The sequence below is a fragment of the Hippocampus zosterae genome, chromosome 6 (genome assembly GCF_025434085.1).
Source record: "Hippocampus zosterae strain Florida chromosome 6, ASM2543408v3, whole genome shotgun sequence".
NCBI lineage: Eukaryota > Metazoa > Chordata > Actinopteri > Syngnathiformes > Syngnathidae > Hippocampus > Hippocampus zosterae.
In genome coordinates, this window is record NC_067456.1 from 25,693,555 (window position 1) to 25,718,334 (window position 24,780).

Sequence of the window (24,780 nt, forward strand, 5' to 3'; positions counted from 1 at the left end):
CCAGCTGTCTATGGGCAGTAGGCGGGGGACACCCTGAATCGGTTGCCAGCCAATCGCAGGGCACACAGAAACGAACAACCATTCGCACTCACAGTCACACTTAGGGACAATTTAGAGTGTTCAATCAGCCTGCCACGCATGTTTTTGGACTGTGAGAGGAAACCGGAGCACCCGGAGAAAACCCACGCAGGCCCGGGGAGAACATGCAAACTCCACACAGGGAGGCCGGAGCTGGAATCGAACCCGGTACCTCTGCACTGAGAAGGCGACGTGCTAACCACTGGACTACCGGGCCGCCCAAATGCAAATATTTACTGAAATAACAATTTCGATTTTCAATTTTACATGAACATTTTTTACTTGGAGCAGTTATTCACACATTATCTCTCACACATTATTACTGTCCATCAACAATAGTGAAAAAATATTTATTTTTCCATTCTGAAAGAGGGGGGTTTCACTCCCCCTAACACAGTCAGGCTATGTTGATTGTGTTGGTCCTTCTTGCGCGGAAGTCTCTCTACCGTTTTTGCGTAGACCTCATTTCGGATCTACACTTGATTCGATGAGAACACTGGAGACGTTTTATTTTCGGTAGGTTGCTACCACAGCAGCGCACTGTCACAGACGAACATAGAGAAGCTCCACCCGCTCTATTTATATGGACACGGAACGGTGTAACCTTCCACACAAAATAGTTCCAAACAAGTAACAATCTCGTCAGTGGCATACATCGTATACCTGTATGATACGCCGAGAGAGAAGAACAGGTCACTTTGGTCTTGTCAGTGGAGCAATCTGGCAATGTTTTAAAAGTAAACTTTCCATTCATAAACTCTTTAAGTATCCGTTTTCGGTGTCTCGCGCTGCCGTTGCTGGCAAAACAGACATGGGCGTGGACTTCTGCAGCGCGCTTGTTGTTTTGTTTCTGGTGTATTTATAGAGCAACGTAACATCCGCTTGTGACATGGACCGCATTAATCTCGCGAGAAAGAAAATAATCCCGTTAAAATTCATTTAAATTAATGCCAATAAAAACGCGCTAAACTGACAGCTTTAATATTTATATATACATATAAGATAAGATAAGATAAGATAAGATATCCTTTATTCCACACTGGGGAAATTTACAGCCTCCAGCAGCAAGAAGTATGTAGAAAGAAGAATGGATATATATATATATATATATATATATATATATATATATATATATATATATATACACACACACATATGTATAAATAAGATGTATAAGTTAGGTTAGGTTCGCGTATAAATAACAAAATACAGTAAACAAACATGAAATATACATGTAGTACTGTATATGTTGCTCTATGTGACTCGCTTTTGTTTTGCTGACTTTTGCTGCCTCTCGCGGACCTTTTGCAGCATTTTTGCTTTGTTTTATTTATTTATTTATTTTTAATTAATATTTTTCAAAAATCTGCGATGCACTGAATACGCAATAAGTGAATCGCAAAGTAGCAAGGATCACTGTATTGTGAGGTAGAGTATTTGACATTTTCCCACACATACATGGGCATTCCATTAGTATACATGCCCATTTTGATGAGAATTGACACCGTTTGGAAAACTTAATGGTAAAAGAAATGCTGATGAAAATGATGAAGAAAAAAAATGCATTGACAGAAGTTGGGTTTTGTCCGAAAGTGTAAGCATCACTAACTGGACCAATGTCAGTCACTACAGTTGGATGCTACATCTATAAGTGCTACTCAAAACTACACTGCAAAGCAAAAGCCATTCATCAACAACACGCTGAGAAGGTCAAAATTTCATATTGCAGAGGCCTTTCATTTTGAAATGGAACATCAGATCTGAATGCCAGTACCCTAGTTGGATACCTGTGCAGGGGGGGCCAAACAGTCAGGGACAAAGAGACATTTTTTCTGTGTTACTGCACAAGAGCCACATACACATGGGCATCCCGTCCTCACACACGCACACTTCTAGCTGTCCATCATGTCTGATGATGACACTTGCTCCAAGGGAGTGGAGGATGGGTTGGGTGGGTGGTGGGGTCAGCGACTCTGTCGCTGTCGCTGGTGCCACTTCTCGTGGGCATAGAGACCGATCCTTGAGCCGCAGACTCGACCACAGATGGAGCAAGGGAAACCGGATACCAGGGGGGTATCAGCTGCCCGCTGATGTCGTTGAATGCGTTTCTCGGTTCGTCTGGCTTGGTTAATTTGGTGTATTTGACAGATTGCAGTGGCACAAGTGATCTGCCAGGTTGGTCTGTTGAGTGCAAGTGTTTCAAGCTGCGTGGGGTTGACGTTGGCTCGCTTTAGGAGGTCCCTGCTGTAGTCCTTGAGGCGTCGCTTTTGCCCCCCAGCAGAACGCTTTGCACCTCTCAGTTGGCCATAGAGGACCTGGCGGGGCAGGCGGTTGTCTGGCATGCGAATGGTGTGTCCGATCCACCAAAGATGTTTCTTCGCCACGGCCGCTTCCATGCAGATGGAATTGGTGCTTTTGAGGATGTCTGTATGGGGAATTCGATCTTCCCAGGACAGGCCGAGGATCTTTTGCAAGCAGCGGATGTGGAAGGCTTCCAAGGTAGTAATGTGCCGGCGATATGGAGTCCATTACTCTGACCCGTACAGCAGAGTGGAGAGACATACTGCATTATACACAGCAATCTTGGTACGGGTCTTCAGGTTTCGGTTTTCAAAGACCCTGCTGCGTAGGCGATCAAAGGATGATGATGCTTTATTAATACGGGTGTGGACTTCAGTGTCAAGGGAACAATTTGAAGATAAAGTGGAGCCAAGGTAGGTGAAATGGTCCACTACTTTTAGTGGAGTGCCATTAATGTGAAAGGTGGGGGATGTGGAAGTTGGGGTAGTGAGTTGGAACATGACCTCAGTTTTTTTAATGTTATTCTGAAGACCAACGGATTGGTACAGATTGGAAATGGTGTGCAGGGCTTGCTGCATAGAGTTTGAACTGTGAGCTAGTATAGTGCAGTCATCAGCATACTGAAGCTCACAGATCTGACAGATGTTTGTCTTTGTGTGAGCCTGGAGCCGTCTGATGTTGAAGAGGCTTCCGTCTAGGCGGTACTCCATATGGACACCGTCGTCTTCATGTCCCATGCCACGGTGGAAGAGGCACGTAATGGCAGAAGGAGGATGTTAAAAAGCACTGGAGCCAAGACACAACCCTGCTTCACCCCAACTTTCCCCTTGAAGAGCTCTGACTGGAGTCCTCCAATGAGCACTCTGGCTTGCATCCCATCATGCAGCTGCTGGAGGATGCTGAGAAACTTGGGTGGCACCCCAAGTTTGGAGAGGTGTTTCCAGAGCAACTCACGGTTGATGGTGTCAAAGGCTTTGCTGAGATCGATGAAGGCTATGTACAGGTCCTTGTGATGTTCTCCGCTTTTCTCCATTAGCTGTCTTAAAACAAAGATCATGTCAATGGTGGATCTAGTCTTGCAGTAGCCACACTGAGTTTCTGGAAGCACACTTTCTGAGATGTGCTTGACGAGCCTCCTGAGCATGATTTTGGCCAAGATCTTTCCTCGGCTATTCCCACAGGCTGCTCTGTCCCCTTTCTGCTTATAAATAACAACAATGTTCGCATCCTTCCAATCCTACAATAATAATAATAATAATAATAATAATTAAATGATGTGAAGGAAAATTGTAAATAGTACTGCGATTTATCCATTTGTGTTCATATTGTATTTAATTGAAAGATGTTTGTTGTTTTTTTTTCTCTTTCTCCTTTCTTCTTTCTACATACATTCTTGCTGCTGGAGGCTGTAAATTTCCCCAGTGTGGGACGAATAAAGGATATCTTATCTTATCTTATCCTGCGTGACAGTCCCATATTCCCAGATGTTCTGAATCAGGAGGTGCAGTCGGCGCGTGAGGAGATAACCTCCGTGTTTGAAAACCTCTGCAGGGATGCCATCAGGACCAGCGCTTTAGTTGTTCTTTAGGCCCGCAATGGCTTGCTGGGTTTCAGAATAGGATGGTGGGATGTCGAGGCTCATGATTGTTGGCAGGTCTGGAAGATGTCCAGAATGTGTGGGTTGACAGGGTTGGTATGGTTGAGAAGATTTTCAAAGTGGTTTGCCCAACGGGCAAGGATCTCATGGTGGTCCTTGAGGAGTGCAGAGCCATCTGCTGATCAGACTGGAGCAATTGCCCGCTTCTTGGGACCATACAGTGCTTTGATGGCATTGTAGAAGCCCTGGGTGTTGTTACAGTCTGCCAGGTTTTGGATCTCATTTGCCTTCTGCACCCACCAGGTGTCCTCTATGATACGAAGTGCTCACTGGGTCGCTGTTCTAACTGCTGAAAAGGTGGCTTTACGGGTGAGAGATGTAGGGCAGGACAGGAGAGCTTTATGGGCCTCATGCTTTGCTTTCAGAAGTGTATGTATCTCGGTTGAGTTGCAGTCAAACCAATCCTGGTGGCGCCTCCTTGACTGGCCAAGCACCTCCGAAGCTGTGCTCTGGATAGCCTGGTGCAGAGCTGGCCAGTCACCTGATTCCTCCGGGATCTTGTCAAGGTTTTCAGCAAGGAGTCGCCGGAGGTTGGCTCTGGTGGTGGGGTTGTTCAATGCTGCACAGTTGAGCCTTTTGTTGGGAGCTGACCTTGGATGACGGGGTTGAATGCTCATGAGGAGTTTGGATCTGACCATGAGATGGTCAGTCCAACACTCAGCTCCGCGCATGACACGGGTGATGAGGACATCCCGTATGTCCTTTTGACGGACAATCACATAGTCCAGGAGATGCCAGTGTTTGGAGCGGGGGTGCTGCCAGGTGGTCTTAAACCTGTTCTTCATTTGGAAAATGGTGTTAGTGATGACCAACTGATGTTCTGCACAGAGGGAGAGGAGCCGAAGGCCGTTGTTGTTCATTTTTCCCACTCCATGCTGGCCAATAACTTTGCTCCATACCAGGTGTTCCGTGCCCACCCTAGCATTGAAATCTCCCATGACTATGAGCTTGTCCGTAGCCGGTGTTTGCTGCAGGATGGTGTCCAGAGCTCTGTAGAAATCCTCCTTTACATTGTGCTCGGCATTCAGAGTTGGTGCATAGGCACTGATGAGTGTGGCAAAGCGTCCCTTTGCCAGGGGAATGCGCCATGTCATCAGTCTTTCATTGATGCCGGTGGGGGATTCTGGGATGCGCTTCAACAGTTGGGACTTCACAGCAAAGCCAACTCCATGGTTTCGACGAGTGCCTTCGGGGACCCCTTTCCAGAAAAAGGTATACCCTGCACCAACTTCTGTCAGGGAGTCTTCTCCATGTATTCTGGTCTCGCTGAGAGCTGCGATATCGATGTTATACCTCGCAAGCTCTGTGGCCACAAGTGCTGTCCTCCGGTGGGGCCTGTCAGGAGTTAGCAGTGTGCGGACGTTCCACGAAGCTATGCATAGTTTTTTTCTATTTAGTTTTTTATCCTTTCGACCGCAAGGGGGATGCTCCGACGATTGCGGTTTACCGTCCGGAGTGTGGAGAGCAGACAATTTTTAGACCATTTTTTCTAGGTCCCTCCCCATCACAGGGGTGAGCAGTGTGGAGCTGCTCAGTCACAATGGAAGCTGCCGAAGAGATGCGCTGCTCCATCCCGCAATGTCAACGACCATCACTCCATTGCCGCCTGTGTGCATGGTTTGGCTAGGCACTCCCAGCCACATCCTTGGCCTGTGCCCACCGCCATTCCACATCGCCACAGGACTTTGGGGGATTAGGGGCATGCAGGGTGGGGGATTGGGTGTGGGGTTGGGGCAAGAAGCTTGCGCAAAGGTTCGGGTTAAGGTGAGGGTGTGGGTGCACAGTCCTCACTCCCACCATCTTCACTCCTGCCAGGTGGTTTCCGGTGGCATGAGGGTACCCATGACGACCTTCTCCTGGCAAGAGTTGCAGGGGGCTGCCGGTAGTCCGGTCTGTTGGACTCCGCCTATGCCTGCCCCCAGGTGCCGGTTTGGGATCACTCTTTGTCTGGCCACTACCCTTCGACCTGTTCGGCTTGGGTGACCCTGCCAGGAGTGCGGGACTCCTGCCGACATAGCTCTAGGGGTCATGGAGACGCGCAAAGTGCCTCACCACGATAAGGTGGTGATCCCATCGAGGCACACACACACACACACACACACGCATGCACACACACACACACACGTGCGTGGGTGCCCAACCATGCACTCACACACATATGCATGCACGACACGATGAGCAAAAGCCATAACGACCTGAACATGAACGAAAGCTAAAGACACAAACACACAAATATTTTTTTCCCTCCTATTTCCTCCTGCCACCCCTTGCAGTCGACTTGGAACCAGTCCGCTGTCTCCCGGTTAATTGTCATCGACGTATTGGGCACATCTGCCTTGACATCAGAGGTAATTCGCTGACTAGCTTAGCGCTTAGTGCCGTTGTTTGCGCATGAGTAGTGATTCAGTCATCTGATTGTTTGTCCTCTATGTCAATCAAGTAACGGGATTGATGATAGGCTGACATAGTACGTTCTGTGTATTTGGCGCTGTTTTTTGAATGGCATTTGCCACCGCCGTTTGCAACGCTTATCATGTGAAAGTCCAGGAGCCGCATTGAACCAGCCAAAGAGACGCATGAGGCTCGCGAGCCGCGAGTTGGCCACCCCTGCCCTACTGTGTCAAAAACCAGGTGTGGTTGCGGGACATTCATTCATTCATTCATTCATTCATCTTCCGTACCGCTTGATCCTCACTAGGGTCGCGGGGGGTGCTGGAGCCCATCCCAGCCGTCTCCGGGCAGTAGGCAACTGAGATTAATTCATTCATTCATTTTTCAAACCGCTTTATCCTCATTAGGGTCGCGGGGGGTGCTGTAGCCTATCCAAGCTGTCTCCGGGCAGTAGGTGTAGGCAGGCAGTAACCTGAATTGGTTGCCAGCCAATCGCAGGGCACACAGAGACAAACAACCATCCACGCCCACACTCACACCTGTGAGTGTGAGTGTTCAATCAGCCAGCCATGCATGTTTTTGGAATGTTGGAGGAAACCGGAGTACCCGGAGAAAACCCACGCAGGCCCGGGGAGAACATGCAAACTCCACACACACATAGAATTACCTTTGACTTTATTTTCTATCTCAACTCCTTGGTGCTGTTCGGAGACTTTTTATTCTCCTTGGGTGAACTTATCGTTGCCGACAGCCAAGAAATTACTTTGAAACATTTTTTTTTTAAATCCATAGCATTGACCTGCATGTATTAATTGGGGCGCTTTAATTTTGAAGGTGATCAACGCCGCTTGCTGGCGGCAGATTACTGTAATGCACAGTATTAATAATCGCTGAGATGATAGACTTGACTTCAATTTTGCGAGTGGAGGCTGGCTTGACCACAGTCACAGAACTCTCGGAGGGACACAGTCGAACGCCTTCAAAAGGTCCACAAAACACATATAAGGGGTGTTCACACGGCACACATTTGCTCCGGCGCTGCGCCGATGTATTTTGTTGCGATATACTTTACACCGGAGCAAATTTTGTGGAGCATTCACATGTACAAAGCCGCTGAGCGTGTCAGCAATGGCACAGCGTCGGTGCAGCTCCACTTGCGTGCATAACGGCAGTTTCTGCAGCGGAGCAAAATGACAGAAAACAAATGAGCTGTCGTGTTGGTTCTTTTTAAATCTTTTACACAACTCCAGTGACTACTGTACAGGCACGTCCTTCTCATTCTCGGTCTCAGTGCCTTCTGCTCGAGAGTGATCGCCCCCGAAAACGTAAATCAACGATGACTTCAATGACACTCAGAAAAGCAAACATGTAATGTGCCAAACAGAAAATCAAGAGAGGAAATCACAAAACAAATTATGTGGGGGGGCGGGGGGTTGTGAACACACAACAAAGGAACAAACTCCACAAACAACTCAGAGACAGTCCAGTCTCCTATGATGAAGTTTGGGAACTATTGCCCCCCCCCCCGCCCCCCGTTCTAGTTGAGATGGTATAACCCAAGAGGTGCTTGCTACTGTTACCAGCCAAGTCTGACAGAGCACAAAAGCAAAACATTCTCACCGTACGTAATCAACTCTTCATGAGCATTTGCTCTGAAGCAAATTTAACCCACTTGCGTTTACACGTGCAAATTTACATTGGTGCTGCTTCACAAACAAGCATTTGCTCTGGGGCAAATTTTTAAACCACCTCCCTGAGGTGGATCAAATTTGCTCCGGTGTAAGCTGTATTGCGGGGCTACACCGGAGCTAATTTGCACGTGTGAACGCTCTACAGGGGCAGCCCCGGTGTAGCACTGGACCAAATCTTGCCGTGTGAACACCCCTATAGACTGGTTGGGCAAACTCCCATGCACCCTTAAGGACCCGACTACAGGTGTTGACCCCAACAGATTCTCCTCTGCAGGACGACTAAATAGGCCTTGCCGGGAAGGCTGAGGAGTGTGATTCATCTGTTGGTGGAACACACCCTCTTGATCCCCTTCTTAAAAAGAGGGAGTACGACTCCGGTCTACCATTGCAGAGGTACTATCCGTTGTCAATGCGGTGATGCAGAAGCATGTCAATCTGGAAAGCCTCACCACATCCAGAGCCTTTAGGAATGCTGGGTGGATCTCATTTGCCACCAAGAAGCTTTTTAACCACATCGGTGACCTCAACCTCAGAGAAAGGAGGGCCCAACGCCAAGTCTCCAGACTCTGCTTCCTCTAAGGAAGGCGTGTCATTGGAATTGAGGTCTTGGATGTATTCTCACCCACATCTTGAGTTGAGGTCAGCAGCGACACATCTCCACTATACAAAACGTTAAAGGTGCACTGCTTCCCCCTTCTGAGATGTGGGATGATGGACCAGAGTACTCCAACCCGTCCGGAAGTCGATTTCCAAAGACTTGCCGAATAACCTCCCATGACCAAATTTTTGCCTCGGCGACCACCAAAGCTATGTTCCACTTGGTCAGCCAGTTCCAAAGGCTAAAAAGGGTCTATCAGACTTCTTCTTCAGCCTTATGAGTATCCTTTACCACTCGTGCCCATTACCGTGTTCGGGGATCTCCGCCATAACAGGTCCCGACCACTTTACGCCCACAGCTCGTATTGAGCTACAGATCATGGTCCACAAGGGCTCAATGTCCCCCATCTCCCCGGTGATGGGGGTGAAGCTCAGTCGGAAGTGGGATTAGAAACTCTTTTTGAGAAGTGATTGTGCCAGATGCTTCCAGCAAACCCTCACAATACTTTTGGGTCTTACAGTTCGGACCGGCATCTTCCCCCACCATTGGATGCAACTAAACACCAGGCTGGCAACCGGTTCAGGGGGCACCCCGCTTACTGCCCGAAGACAGCTGGGATAGGCTCCAGCATGGCTGGAACCCTTATGACGAGAAGCGGATTAGGACGTTGATGGAACTGGCCTTCTGAGTGCAAGCATAATGACATCATAGACCATGATGAAAATTAATTTCATACCCCTTTACTCGGCAAAATATATATAAAACACTGAAAATAAAACAAAGTAAGTTGATATAACTAAGGGGGCTTTTTTGTGGCATGTTTCCACCAAATGTGCGGTTTGCAACATGCAAACACAATATTAAAGGTTTAAGGTTGACATATGTATTTACCAATCAAAATGAAGACATTTTAGCATACAAATATCTAAATATACAGGTATATTGGCTGTTTTTTTATTTAATTCGAGCATGTCATGTTGAAGACTTAAAAACTGCTGTAAAAACTATTCTTGAATTACCATTACCAATGAGTGGCATCTTCCAGGTGGACATTTTCTCCCAACCTTCAGTCATTAATCTGGGTATACAGACTGCTTCCCTCGCATGACTTCGTATGTGCACATCTCCATCAGGTGCTATGCGCCCTCGAAGTTTGGTGGAGCTTTGGCTCTTTTTCCTGGTTGAGAGGGATGTTGTCCTGACTGTCATTCCATCACCCAGGTCTCCAGTCATCAGGTCATCGTCCAGGCCGATGGCCTGATGGAGGTCTGGCATCAGCATCAGGTGAAACTCTAAATTACATGGATTACATGGATAAATTACATAGACTGTTACACCACGCTGCAAGAAGGAGAGATACCGACGCTCGTTCCTACCGACTGCTGTCAGGCTGCTGAATAAAAATAACACCAATAAAAATAATAATAATTAAATGATGTCAAAAACAATTGTAAATAGCACTGCGATTTATCCATTTTGTATTTATATTGCACTTAATTGAACGGTGTTTGTTTAATTCTTCTTTCTACCCACATTCCTGCTGCTGGAGGCTGTAAATTTCCCCAGTGTGGGTCAAATAAAGGATATCTTAATAACAGTATGAAGCTCAAATCTCATGTTGTAATAAATTATTAATCTCTGGTTCATTTCAAGATGTAAACAAACTACTGACAGAGTTACCACTTGTGTCAGTGTCATAGTTTTTAACTAAAACAATATCAAAAGTAGTCTTTGATTTATTTATTTAGTGTCACATTCCTGATGTACACACAATGACAAAATTGTTGCTACCCCCTGTAATCCACAGTAGTCACAGAAATTACTTTAATGTGACACAAGTAACAACATACAGTGCAACTCCTCTACAACGAAACCTACATGGGCGAAAAACCTCCCTAGTGTGAAAAAATCTTCATGCATTAACACCATACCCACTTTCCTGCCCCCCATACAACGAAAAAAAACCCTGTTGCATTATACAAAATCTTTTTCTCTGCTCTTGCCTCGTGAAGAGATTCACTACAACGAAGTCTAATCCAACAGTGACCTCTACTGCTTCGTTCTGAAACGGCAACAGCAACCACCACACTCATGTGCAGTAGTCCAGGTATTTGTTATTGTTAGTTTCAGACGCAGTAAGAAAGTTGCATTGCTAAAATTGCTACAAAATGGACCTTTGGAGACCTCGTTGCCCATCTTTAAAGCCCTCCTCAAAACCCACTTGTATTCTTTGGCGTTCGACTCAGCATGATTTTACTGCTTGGTGCTTTCTACCTCCTTTATCACCATTTCGTCTTACTGTTTATTGTATATGTTAAATCGCTCCATGTACAGCACTTTGTATGCAGCAATGGCTGTTTGAAAGTGCTCTATAAATACTGTTGACTTGACTTGACTTGACTTTGGATGTCAAGCAGCTAAGACAAGAAGAGCTCTGACGCTGGAAGAGAAGGAAAAAGCGATCAAAATGAAACACAGAGGAAACAAAATAAAATACCTTATCCAAGAAATTGATGTACCGTATTTTCATGACTATAAGGCACCATTAAAAGTCTTAAATTATCTCCAAAATGGACAGGACGCCTTATAATGCGGAGCGTCTAGTGTATGAGTGGAGTTCCAAAGCATGACTGGGAGCGCTTCTGGCCGACGCGCTGTTTATATAGAGAAAAGGCGGAGTAAGTGACGACGTATGCGGAAGTCCGCAATAAGTGAAGGGTGGACGTGTAAGAGGATGCTAAAGGCACGTCCCTCGCAGGTACCAGTCGCCAATGAGGTGAAGGCTGGGCGTGAAAGAGGAAGCTAAAGGCACGTCCCTAGCAGGTACCAGTCGCCAATGAGGTGAAGGGTGGGCGTGTAGAGGACGCTAAAAGCACGCTCCAAGCAGGTACCAGTCGCCAATGAGTGAAGGGTGGGCGTGTAGGAGGTGAAGAGAAAAACGTGAGCACATTGTAAAATGGCTAAATAAAGTACAACTGAACTCAGTTTTGCTTCCGTTGCCTTTAGACTTAGACTGTGCCAGTGTAAATAGCACTGCAATTTATCCATTTTGTGTTTATATTGCACTTAATTGAACGGTGGTTGTTGTTTGTTTTTTTCTTGTTTCTTCTTTCTACCTACATTCCTGCTGCTGGAGGCTGTACATTTCCCCAGTGTGGGACAAAAAAAGGATATCTTATCTTTTTAAAAATGTGTTTTTAGCTTGCGTGCATGCATGCTGTATGTTTAACCCTTGGGTCCTTCAAATGAAAAAAACCCTAAGTTAAGCATTTTACAATTTTTGTAATGATGTATTTTGTGTTATACAAACATTCTTTTTTTTTTCAAACACTCAAAATGTTCAGAGGCATCTATGCTATCCATACATATATAGTTTTTATTAGTTCTTTGGGATTTTTTATTCTTTATTTTTTGCAAAAGGAAAAAAAAAATTGTGTCTGGAGGTCCCAACCAAGCCCTTTTAACAATCCCGACCGGACATGTTCGTGTAAAATGCATTGGTTTGAAGCCTCCTGCAAAAAGGCAAACTCATTTGCGATCCTCTGGCGCCACCTAAAAGTTGCACAATCGGAATGACCTCAACCCAACAATGTGGCATGCATACGTCTGTCCAAGCGAAAACAAAGTGATTGACGTAAAAATCGCGTGAAATGCATGTTTACACATTAGGTTTACGATACATTCAAAAATATGAATTATAATGGGTTTCTATGGTGCAAAATATGTAAATTGTGAAGATTACGGAATCAAAACCTTTTTTATTATTGCTGCAATGCCTGAGAATTATCAACTGGTGACGTCATGAAATTTAGGCCATTTTAGAGCCCCCCCCATACGTTTCAGCTCTCTCGTGTTTTTCGGAATGCCTTTGCCTTTGATTCAAAGACATAATTTTACATTTATCGCCAGCGGTGGACTACGAGGGTTAAGCTGGCGTGTATGTTTTACCGTGCCTGGCTGCTGTGTGTTGTGTATGTGTCAAATACAGAAATAGCACCCCTTACTGAGACTGCGCCCAACAACACGGTGCACCGAATGGTCGTGAAAATACGGTAAGTGAAGGTGAATGCTGATCGTAAATTTCTTTCCCTCTTTTTCTTTCTACACTGACGATATGAAGTGTCAAATAAGTGTATGCTCATACTTATGCATTATTGGAATAAAAATACAGTACACATACATTTGTGTGTGTGTTTACATCTGAGATCAAATTTGCTACAGTGAAAAACCCCGTTGTGAAAAATCTCTTGCTGCAAACATGATTTCGTTGTAGAGGAGTTTCACTGTACAATAAAAATAAACCAGTGAAAATCAGACATTGCTTTTGAATTGTGATTAATACACTACAATACGAGACATCCTGATTTTAAACAAAATTATTTTTACAAAACAAACTAATGAAAAATGCCTGTCAAAAAATGATGTTGATGTGATGAACTTAATATGTTGTTGCACAGCCTTTTGAGACAATCACTTCAATCAATGTTTGGAATGTTGAGTTATTTCTGTCCCTCAGCGGGTATTTTGACCCACTCTTCATGAGCAACATGCTCCAATTTTTTCAAGTTTGAAGGGGGATTTCTCCAGATGACATGTTCCAGGTCCTTCCATAGATGTTCAATAGGATTTTTATCAGCGTTCACTATTTCAGAAGAGTCAAATGATGTTTTGCTCTTAGTCATTAATTCTTTTGTCCTTGATAGTCTTGCGATTTCATTGTAACATGAACGGATTCAAGAGACCCTGTGCCAGATGAAACACAGCAGCAACAGAACCTCCTCCATGTTTGACAGTAGGGGCAGTGTTCTTTGGTTGGGATGCTTCTTTTTTGTATCTTTGCACAGTCGACGGTTGCCTTTGCAAAAAGTAATTCTTATGTCTCATCTATCCATTGGTCATTCTCCCAGAAACTTTTTGGCTTGTGTCAACATTCATCCTTTCATATTCAAATTTAGCTTTTTTCTGATTTAGTTTCAAGAGTGGTGTCCTTCTTGATTTTCTCTCATGAAGTGCTTGTGGCACAAACTGTCATGGATCTGTTTGTGACCAACAGGTGGCACTGTAGGGCTCAGCCTGCAGCTGCACAGTTGTCACTTTAAAAGAATTGCTGCCCGGCTACTCAGTGTCGGTTCATTGTTGTTGTCACTGCTTCTGTTGGTTTGTGTTTATCACATCATATTTTTTGCTTATGCCATGGGTTTTGTTGTTACTTTGAATTATTGTTGTTTTCAGGACTTTGCTTGTTATGGATTTGGTTTTATCAGTGTTTGATAAATATAATTTTGTCAAGCTCACCATGCCCCTCCCTCCTGCCTGCTTTTTGGGGTCCTCCACCACCACCGACCATGACACAAACAATGATGGGTGGTGTAATCTGACAATGATGTACCTTGATCTTGGAGATCACCTTCAATTTCTGTGGAAGTTCTTATGGGCCCTTTATGACCATTCTTACTACAGTCGAACCTCGTTACAACGTACCTCGAGGGACATAATGAATTACAACGGTAATGCGGTGTAACCATTTCCAATTAAATGTGTGCCAATTACTTTGTATAATACAGTTTGAACATTCATAGATGTGAAAACATGAACACGTAAGTATAAACATGTCAATTATGTTAATACAGTTTTAAGTAAAAATGCTTTTATAAGATATAAAACAACTGTTGTGTTCCTACTTCATTTCTGAAAACATTCAGTCAACAAAGGAAAAGTGCCTTCTCCAGTTCAGAATGTGCTGCGCCCCAAAGCCATTTCAGATCATCTTTTAATCTGTTGGCCTCGAACTTTGCCAACATTTTTCTGCTATTACGAATGATTATCGAAATTGCTGATTTTTCGTAGTCTCGGCTGAGCTTCATCTGGGCGACTCCTTTTCGAAAGTGAGGGACAATTTCAGCCTTCTCTGAGAGTGAAATTTGCTTCCATTTAACAGATGTTTTCAGACATGTGCTCAGGACCGCGCTGTGTTCGGAACTACAACAATATACGAGTTGATCAGTAACATTGCTAAGCAACAGAGGTGAATCCTGCACTGTATATAAGCAAGATCGCGGCGGAAGTTGACTTCCCACAGTTCAGAGGAACGAATGTTTTTTAACTAATGCAGGGATGAGAGTGGCAAGTGATGAAAAAAAACGGAAAGGGGCGTGGCCGGGATGGGGGCGTGGCCACTTACAAAAGTGGCTCTGAACATGCTGAAGATGAAGTGTATTCAATTTACATCCTATTTGAAACTTTAACAGAAAAAAATCCCAAGATTGTTCACTATTCTTTCAAGTGAAAATGTGTGCAATTTTGCTTATGCATTCCGGGTGAGCACCAATATGTAACTTCAAATTTGCGGCTCAAAATCAAAACTAAAAAAGGAAACACATTCCCTGCCATATTTAAGACTTTGTTCAGTACTTGTATTCATAAAGTGTTGTGTAAATGTGATAAAAAAAAGCTTTTGATTCTTACCTCATACAGTGATAGTGAAGTCCCACACTGTTTACTATATATGGGTTATGAATGTATTTAATTATATAAAGTGGATGTCTATTTACAGTATATACAATATACAGTTTCATGAGGTAGAATACTTTTTAGCAAGCGCGAAAAGCTTATTGGTCCTCTCCGTCTTTTCCACTATCTTTTTAGCCAACTCCTCTTGTTTTTACACATGCTGTTGAAAAGCGCTTGAGATCGAGTAGCTACTTTTCAGTAGAAATGTCTGTTTTCGGTGTTTCACCGAGGTTGCGTGACTCTGTAAAGCTTTTCATCCTCTCGATCCGTATAGAATGACATTGTCACACACTGTACACAGAGCTTTACTGCCGACATCGAGCTTTTTCACGAAATTCGACACAAGCACAATGGTTCCTCTTTACTTTTGTCTACTGGGGACACCGTCGGCTTTCTATCCAACCAGTCACATCGAAACGTGTTTTTCAGATCCGCATCTATCTGACGCACTTCGTCGCGAGTCTCGATAACATTCGGCATTCGCGAGAAAGGGTTTTAGGTGGGCGAACACGGATTGGTTGTGATTTGCATTTGCCGAAATAGTGACCAAACCCAACAAGTAAGACATTGGTTTTAGCCCATATAGGAAGTAACGACAAACTAACGCTTCGCGATAAAAACTGGATTAAAAATGGATGCTTGCAAACGTTACTTGTAAACATTACGAGCCCCGAATCTGCCGAAGACAAGTCCGGACACCCCCTCCCCCCAAATTTTTTTAACGGATTTGGAACAATATAAAATAGGTCCATTTTGACTGGAAAAAAGTGGAATTCTGCCAAAAAGAAGAAAAATATCATCCCTGCTCACGTTCCTGAAAATTATGACCTTCCAAGTCATCCTGTCATTGCCCACGTAAGCATTGAACTCCCCCAGCAGAACGATGGAGTCCCCAGAAGGAGCACACTCCAGCACTCCTTCCAAGGACTTTAAAAATGGTGGGTACTCTGAACTGCTGTTTGATTCATAGGCACAAACAACATTCAGAACTTCTCTGCCTCACAAAATAGCTCTGACTCCTCTGCCAGAGAGATGACATTCCATATCCCTAAAGGTAGTTTATGTAGCTGGAGATCGGACCAAGGTCCGTCAAGGTCCCTGCGTTTTGCCACCACTAACAAGACACCCAACCACTTTGGCCCCTCTACGGATTGTGAGCACATGGGAAGAGGAACCCACGGTGCCTTTTCGGTCTGATCCCAGCTGGGCCCCATGGGTGCACGCCCAGGCACCAGGTACTTGCCAGTAAGCCCCATCTCCAGGCCTGGCTTCAGAGGGGGGCCCCGGTGACCTGCGTTTGAGCAAGGGAAAACAAGTCCAAATTTCAGAATTGTCACAAGGGGTCTCTGAACCGTGTTTTCCCACACCGAGGACCTGTTTGGCATGGATAGCGTTGCCAGGGGCCTCAAGCCCCAGACAATTTAGCTCCTAGGATCATTGGGAAACACAAACCCTCCCCCACTGTAAGATGACTGCTCATGGAGGGGTCCAGTTATATGCTTCACCAAGATTTATGAGAAGTCAGAGGCATATGTATTTGTTTGTTTGTTTGGTTGTTTGTTGGTTTATTGAACATAAAACATATACAGTAATAATTTGACAGAAAATAAGGTAGATAAAAAAGTAAAAAGAAAGTAACCAGTTATTATGTTCAAGGGAGTAGGAGGAAGTAAAAAACTTATCTAGTCCTACCCCGTTATGTGTTTATATCTAATAACTCATTTTTATATCAATCAGAAATGATTGATATAAAAATGAGCGCAAGACCTACGTAAAAGTCTCATGCAATGATATGCTAATCCAGTGGTTCTTAACCTGGGTTCGATCAAACCCTAGGGGTTCGGTGAATCGGTCACAGGGGTTCGACTGAGCCTCTGCCATGCAGTGTAAGCCACACCTGACTCAATATATCAATGAGTTATGCCACACCCGCTTGGCCATCACTGGCTGCAGATGATCACTTTACATTGCTAGTCCAATCAGTGCTGGGGGAAATTTTGTTCACTCAGTAGTCTACATGTGCCTGTCGTGATCATACTTCATGCAGTTAAAAAAAAGTATACTTAGGTTTTGAAATTCTATTTACCTTTTTTTCTTTTTTTAATAAATGCGTTTTTTTAAATATCTTGAATTTGTAAAAACAAAAATTACAAATGAGGGTTCGGTGAATGTGCACATTAACTGGTTGGGTTCAATACCTCTGAGAAGGTGAAGAAGGTTAAGAACCACTGTTATATTTATAATGTGCCCCCTTTTTGGCCTTTTACAAGTATAATGGTCATATTTTTTTTAAAACTGTCTTGACATTGTGGCTGTATCATATCAAGATGTTCAAGATGAAAAGTACAGCTTTTTATTTCGTTCAATTCTGCTCTTGCAAATATTTAACTATTTTTCTCCTAGGTCTCTGAAAATTGGGAGGTATAAGTAAGAGCCCATGAACTTAAAAAAACAACAACATTTTGGAGACATACCCTAATCCTCACAGTAAGTCCACCATTTCCTTTCAACATTTCCACCTTTATGAGGCCATAGTTTATTGAAAGAGAAATTTGTATCTGATGTACTTCAAAACTTTGGCTGGTTCACCTAAGGATATTGAAAATTAAGCATTTCATTTCATTAAACGCTGCTGACTTTGCAACACACTGTTTGATAAGAAAACACAGTTGTTTTTGAAGGGCTAAAATCTACAAAAATTCCCAAGATGTTTTATCTTCAGAAAATGTTGAAAAGTATGGTGTGCTTGGTGGTTGCGCCTTCTCGGCAGCACATGCATACCAGCACTGATTTCTTGATTAGGAGGAATGTCGGCGCCATTTGACTACCGTTGCTTGACATCCCCGGGATGCTTGTGTCATTTTCACAGCCCCGCTTAATTCAGCGAAAGGGTCGGTGCTGATGGACAGTCTGCGGCTGGATGGATGCATGGATTGAGGAGCCGACTATGAGAAGAAAGGAGCGTCAGCGCAGAGCGCCGATGCGTATGTGGAACTTGGAGTCACGGCTTGCAATTTAAGCAGACTTACATAGGACAGGAGAAGAGCGCCAATCTCTCTTTTTCGTTAATGGATGCTACTACAGCTTCTTGTTGCTTTCAAGCTTAGCTTGCAGCAGACGTGTGCACATTGCAGCATGAGGTCTTTGATCCACTGGTGAAAAGGACACTTTGATTTTCTCCTCTTTCATCTCATACACCCGCAGCGGCTCCTCTTGTTTTATGTTGAGGGGGAAGAAATTTCATCTGTGCTGTATGTTACACATACAGTACATTTGACAAGCGTATCAAATCCAATCCAATCACTATTTTCGTGCACAGATAATATATGGATATTCATAGTTGCAGATATCATGCGTGAGGTATTTGGATTGGATTGGATACAACTTTATTGTCAAATGTGCTGTATGTGTGCATACAGCACAGAAAACATAAGAAAAAAAAGACCCCCCAAAAAAACATTCATTCATTTTCCGAACCGCTTTATCCTCACTAGGGTCGCGGGGTGTGCTGGAGCCTATCCTAGCTGTCTTCGGGCACACAGAGACAAACAACCATCCACGTCCACACTCTTACCTAGGGACAATTTAGAGTGTTCAATCAGCCAGCCATGCCTGTTTTTGGAATGTGGGAGGAAACCGGAGTACCCGGAGAAAACCCACGCAGGTCCGGGGAGAACATGCAAACTCCACACAGGGAGGCCAAAGCTGGAATTGAACCTCGACACTGTGAAGCCGATGTTCTAACCATTGGACTACCGTGCCGCCGCACCCCCCCGCAAAAAAAAAAAAATATATATATATATATATGTATATATATATTTCACATTATCAATCAAATTTAAACAGGATACACGAGCGACAGCAAATGCAAGAGTGAAGTTGGGTCAAGTTATTTTATATGCACAGCCATAATGCATAACTGAGTCTCAAAGAGCTTCATAGACGGGAAGTTGACAATGGCTGGCAACATCCAATGATTCAAACATCAAACTGGGCAAGAAAAAAACTCAAAATCCCATTTGGAGGAAAAGTAACCTGAAGGTTCTAAACTCATGAAAGTCTCACACACATCAGGCCTGGCATTTATTAAACAAAGACCAAAACAAACATAAAAAAAATGAACCCAGAGAGGTTTACTGTGCGATTTTCAGAAAATTTTAATTCCATTGTCGCAGTACCCTAACTTTCCAGTATCATGTGCCAGCTCCCCAAAGTCGTCTGGGCTCCAAGGGCCCGTCATAGCTGCTCGCAGCTATCGTTTACGGTTCATTGTTTTACTCAATTGCCAGTTTAAAATTACTGTTTTATTTTCTTTGACAGAATGTTACCAACAATTAATTCTATCCACAAGAAGATGCAATTTACCCCATTGTATAGAAAAGAAAAGGTCTATTCTACTCTTTTCCAGAAAATAAACGAAGCAATTTTAATATTTCTCAATCCAACATTTTGTTTACAAGTACATGGATAGTCTATTTAAGACATGGTTAGATGAAATTTCCCCAGACGCAAACATTTTAAATGCAAGTCTTTCCAGAAGAGTGTTCGCTATGGTGCCAAAAATGATCTGCAAATTCAGAAGTACAACTTCGTCATCTTACCTGTTGCTTTGAATAAATAACGTAATCACAGCACCAAGTCTTGATCAGCACCACTGCCTAGCAGTACCAGAAAGACTAAGAATCCTGTTGTCTTCAACTGCAAGAAAAAAGTCGAAGGCCACCGTTTTCATCAACTCCGATCATATCAATTCTCACCAATGAATTTCCTCAACATCTTCACATTTGGTGTGGCGGTGACAACTCTGGTAACATTGTAAAGAGAGTATCTACGGCAAATGTTTGACTTTAAAGTTGAGATCAATATGCAGCAGAGAGAATGTTCAAATGTTTGTTTAACAGTGTCAGCCTCATGAGCAAATATTGACTCAAAGGGTGGGGTGTGACCATGAGCACGAGAGAAATGAGGAACATGTCAACATTGAGCAGCACAAATGTTTTTTTTTAATTCATACAATGAGTTCAAGCACAATTAAGACAATGTGTATTTTCAAAAGTTTGTGACAAGTGGAATGAAAACTCTTGTTACAATAGTTTAACATAATATAACATGAAAAACAAGTTGTTTCTCTTGAACTGGCATCAAATAATGGCAATATTTCAACTGGAAGTATGAAATAGTATTTCCTTGGTATTAAGGTAAGACCTCGAAGAAATTTTGTTGTTAAACTTCCGAAACGCATAGCTCAGCAGAAAAACAAAACAAAACCCCAAAACCGAATCTCACATTTACCATCAGTGTGGATTTGTAAATTGCACGTTAATCACTGTCGTATTCTTCAATCATCATGTCCTTCTCCTCTTCCTTGACACGAGTTGTTGGCTGCTGCAGGTTACTGGCTGGTAGGCACTCCTGATATCTTTCCTGTACATCCTCAATGTCCTCCAATGTATCACTTTCCAGCTGACCTTCATGTTCTGTCAGGGCCTCTAGTTTGAACCTGATCATGCACACAGACAAGAAACTTATGGAAAAAAAAAATCACATGGAGCCACAATAGACATTAACTAATTTACACCCTTTGACATATAAATACGTCAATTAGCGCATAGCCGTTCCCTCCCCATGACGTATTAATACGTCAATCACGTGTTTTCATGGGGGAGGGTGCAAAAGAGTCTGATGCAACTTCTCACCACAGGATTAGGCTTGACGGCAATGTTAAATAGCAAAAAAATGGCCATCGGGTGGCAGTGGTGCAAAAATCAACCAGGATCACGCCGCAGAAGTAATAGAAAGGGCGTACAGTGAAGGAGGGGCGCATGTGGATAGTGGATTGGAACATTAACAACTAGCAACGATGGAGAAAAGGAAATAAGTAACTAAAAATGATTTTTTGGGTATAAAAGCGTCCTCAAAACAAAACAACAAAGGAGCTGGTGTTTGTGTGGAAGAGAAAATGACGCTTCGGTCACTAATCGAAAGCGGCACCCGTCAAACGAACGTCGGCCGGCACAAACATGGTGTGCTACACGCAGCCCGCATAGCTCACGCCGAGTTTCGAGTTCATCTGATGAAGATGAACTTGCTCCACGTCAGCGATCATCGCTTGGCAGAGCATTTTGTGCCTGCCGATGCCCCACATCGCCCACAAATCGTCTCCCCGGCGACTTCCAGCGATGACGGCAAAGAGGCTGCATTGCTTCGCATGGCCGACGCCGGGCACACGTCAGCGATTCGTTGGAATCGTCTCGTAATGACGACCGCGAAAACGATGAATTAGAGAGCAATTTGGATACCGATATTTCGGACGAATACGTGCCTTCGTACATAACGGAAAGCAGCCGAGAGTCCTCGCCAGAGCCGCTGGAACGAGGAGGTAACTGCTGACTAGCTTGCAAGTTCCCATTCAAAAGTTCATCACTTCTTATGCCTCATCAGTTACTTATGTACCGCTACATTCCCCGCTATACTATAAAGTTGCCAGTAACACTAATCATTTATGTACGGTTGATGCGTCTCGTAGATGTGGATGAAAATATGCGCCGTAAATGTGCTGACTTGCATGTCGCCATAGGGTTTAAAAAAACAAAACAAAAAAATAGGACACATTTGGTCCGCTCAGCTCTGCTAAAACCACTAGTGTTAAATTCATATTCTATTTCATGTCAAATTGGATGCTGAGCAACGTGGAATGAATAGTGTAAATAGCAGTATGCGAGCATGTATGTGTGTGTGTGTGTGTGTGTGTGTGTGTGTCTGTGTGTGTGTGAGATGTTGAAATGTAAGTGGAAAGCAACAATAAAAAAAATAGAAAAATAAAAGTGTGGTAATTGTACATACTTCTATAAATGACAGATTGTCCAACCAGAAGCCAAAAGATGACTCCTTAGTGGAAAGAAAGGTAAATAAAATTATTGTACCTCACTCTGCAGCAAGATACTGTATATTTGCAACTTTTTATGTCTCTATAATTTACAGGTCGTGCATCTGGACGTGGTGGGATGAATCGATGTGGTGAAAAACTGGATGGAAGCCAAAAAACATCTCCGCAGCTGCACTTTTGTTCATAGTTCAATTGTTTTGTTGTGTGCAAATAAATTATTTTGCTACAAAAAAACATTATTTGTAATGTTCTTTTGTAGGAGGAACACATTATTGAGGTATTTGAGCTGTCACAAAAGCAAAAAATAGTGTAAAACTTGAAATGATGCTTGAAATGCATGCTTTTACAAAAAGCTCATTTTCTCTGGATTTATGCAGAAAAGCGTCCTTTTCCATACAATTTAGCAGTCTTCTGATGCTGATTGCCAACGAACGGAGAAAGATAGAAACAAACTTTTTTCTGCTGAAAGAAGAGAGTCTCACCTTTCCTTTGACATGTATGTATATATAGCCGTAGAAAAGAAAATTCTGTGGTCCTTGCAAATCAGTCGAAATTCAGTAAAATGTGAGGGATTGAGGGGGTTGCTCCAGTGGAAAGGGGTGGTATTCATTGAGTTAAAAGGTGATATACCATATTTCCTTAAACAATGGCCAGGAAAAGTTTATTTACTCAACTACAGAGAGTACCAGGCCTTTCGGAGGAGGCGTTTATCTGCAGACATATTTGTGTCGGACGGGTGGAGCTAAATGATGTTCGTTGATTGGTCATTGGAGTACACAAATAATACATATATTCACACACGCACACGCACACACATGATATATATACATCGTATTTTCCGCAGTATAAATCACAGTTTTTTTCATAGTTTGGCCGGGGGTGCGATTTATACTCTGGAGCAATTGAAGTGTGAAATGGTTAACACATTGTACACACCACATGTTATTTTCACATTAAACCGCAAGAGGGTGCTCTCTGCCTGTGTTGATACTTCCATGTTGGCGGTAACTGAGAAAAACAACTGACGATGACTCTGACACAAGCGACGTAGAAGAGGAAGTGCTGCGTCTTCTACCTCCGGAGTTGGCGTAGTTGTTTAAAAGTGACACCAAGAATGAAGATTTCATTGTATTTCCTGATTTGGAGTGACTCTGATGGTTTGGTAAATTTGTTAGCATATTCTTTGTGCTATAGTTGTCTAAATAACTCCTAGTATGTTACGTGAACATACCAGGCACATTCACAGTTCGTTGTTTAAGCGTCATGTAACGTTAGCATATCGCACACTTATTCAGCCTGTTGTTCTGTTATCAAATACATTTCCCAAAAATTAAACTTATATGTTTTTCCTTCTTAATTATGCATTTTTTTGGCTGGTGCGATTTATAATCCGGAGCGACGTATAATCCGAAAAATACGGTGTGTGTGTGTATATATATATATATATACACCGTATTTTCACGACTATAAGGCGCCATTAAAAGTCTTAAATTTTCTCCAAAATGGACAGGACGCCTTATGGTGCGGAGCGTCCTTTATATGCGCTGAGTTCCAAAATCTGACTGACAGCCGACACGCTGTTTATATAGAGAAAAGGCGGAAGTGACTGTGGCCAGGCATGCGGGAAAAAAGTCGGCCAATCAGGGAAGGGTGGGCGTGTATATATACATATATGGAGAGGGAGAGAGAGAGAGAGAGGGAGAGAGAGGACAGGCAAGCTAGTCCGCCAATGGTGAAGGGTGGGCGTGTAAGTGGACGCCTCAAGCCAGTACCAACACTTGTATAGAGTGTGGCAATGTGCATTGTTGCAAAACAACTCCGGTTTTGGTTTCTAAGAACCCCTGAAAATAAATTCGACAAAAAGACACGCCTACGAAGCTCAGTTCAAACTTAAAGCCACCGGTTATGCTTTTGGCATGCGTGCCCATCTCACAGCAGCGGTGAAAAAAACAAGTCAAGCAAATGAACTCTGAGCTTGCCGTTATTCCCGGAGGGTTGACTAAAGAACTCCAACCGCTGGACATTGGCATCAACCGGGCGTTCAAAGTAAAGTTGCAAACGGCATGGGAACAATGGATGATCGGTGGCAAACACAACTTTACAAAGAGTGAGAGGCAGCACTTGGCGAGTTACGCCACAATACGCAACAACGAGAGGGAACGCGGCGTTTTTGATGGATTACGGTACTTGCACAATTGTTCAATTCTTTCTACACACACACGCGCTGCCACCATGTTTCGCTCTGTTCTTTACTTTCAAATGTGGGAAAGCTTCACACGAGAGAAATGTTGACTTTGCTGTTGCTACTCCTTTCCGCTCGGCAATGCGTAGCAACTCACTCTAGCATGTGATGCATTCAATGACAACTGAGATGTGCAGTCCTCTGCTTCTGATACAGAGGATGAGGACTTTGATGGATTTCTGGGTGATGACTGATCGATAAACGTGAGAACATTGTACGATGGCTAAATAAAATACACCCGAACTCAGTTCTGCTTTCGTTGCCTTTTTAAAAACGTGTTTTTATCTTATCTGTATGTCTTGGCATGCTACCGTATGCTTCAAGCTAACGTGTTAGAGTGCGCGCATGCATGCCGTATGTTTAAGCTGGCGTATGTTTTACCACTGTAAAACTGCGGCCATTAGTACGATGCGTCCTGTGTATGTG

At 43.6% G+C, this 24,780-nt stretch overlaps 1 protein-coding gene across 1 annotated transcript in view; it reads right to left on the reverse strand.

Annotated features, from left to right (window-relative positions):
* rad17 (RAD17 checkpoint clamp loader component) overlaps positions 1-24,780 on the reverse strand; it is a 155,434-nt gene that overhangs the window by 43,817 nt on the left and 86,837 nt on the right. The window contains exon 15 of the mRNA XM_052068405.1: positions 9,736-10,008. Coding sequence (XP_051924365.1) covers positions 9,736-10,008 — 273 coding nt within the window. The remainder of the gene's footprint in view (positions 1-9,735; positions 10,009-24,780) is intronic.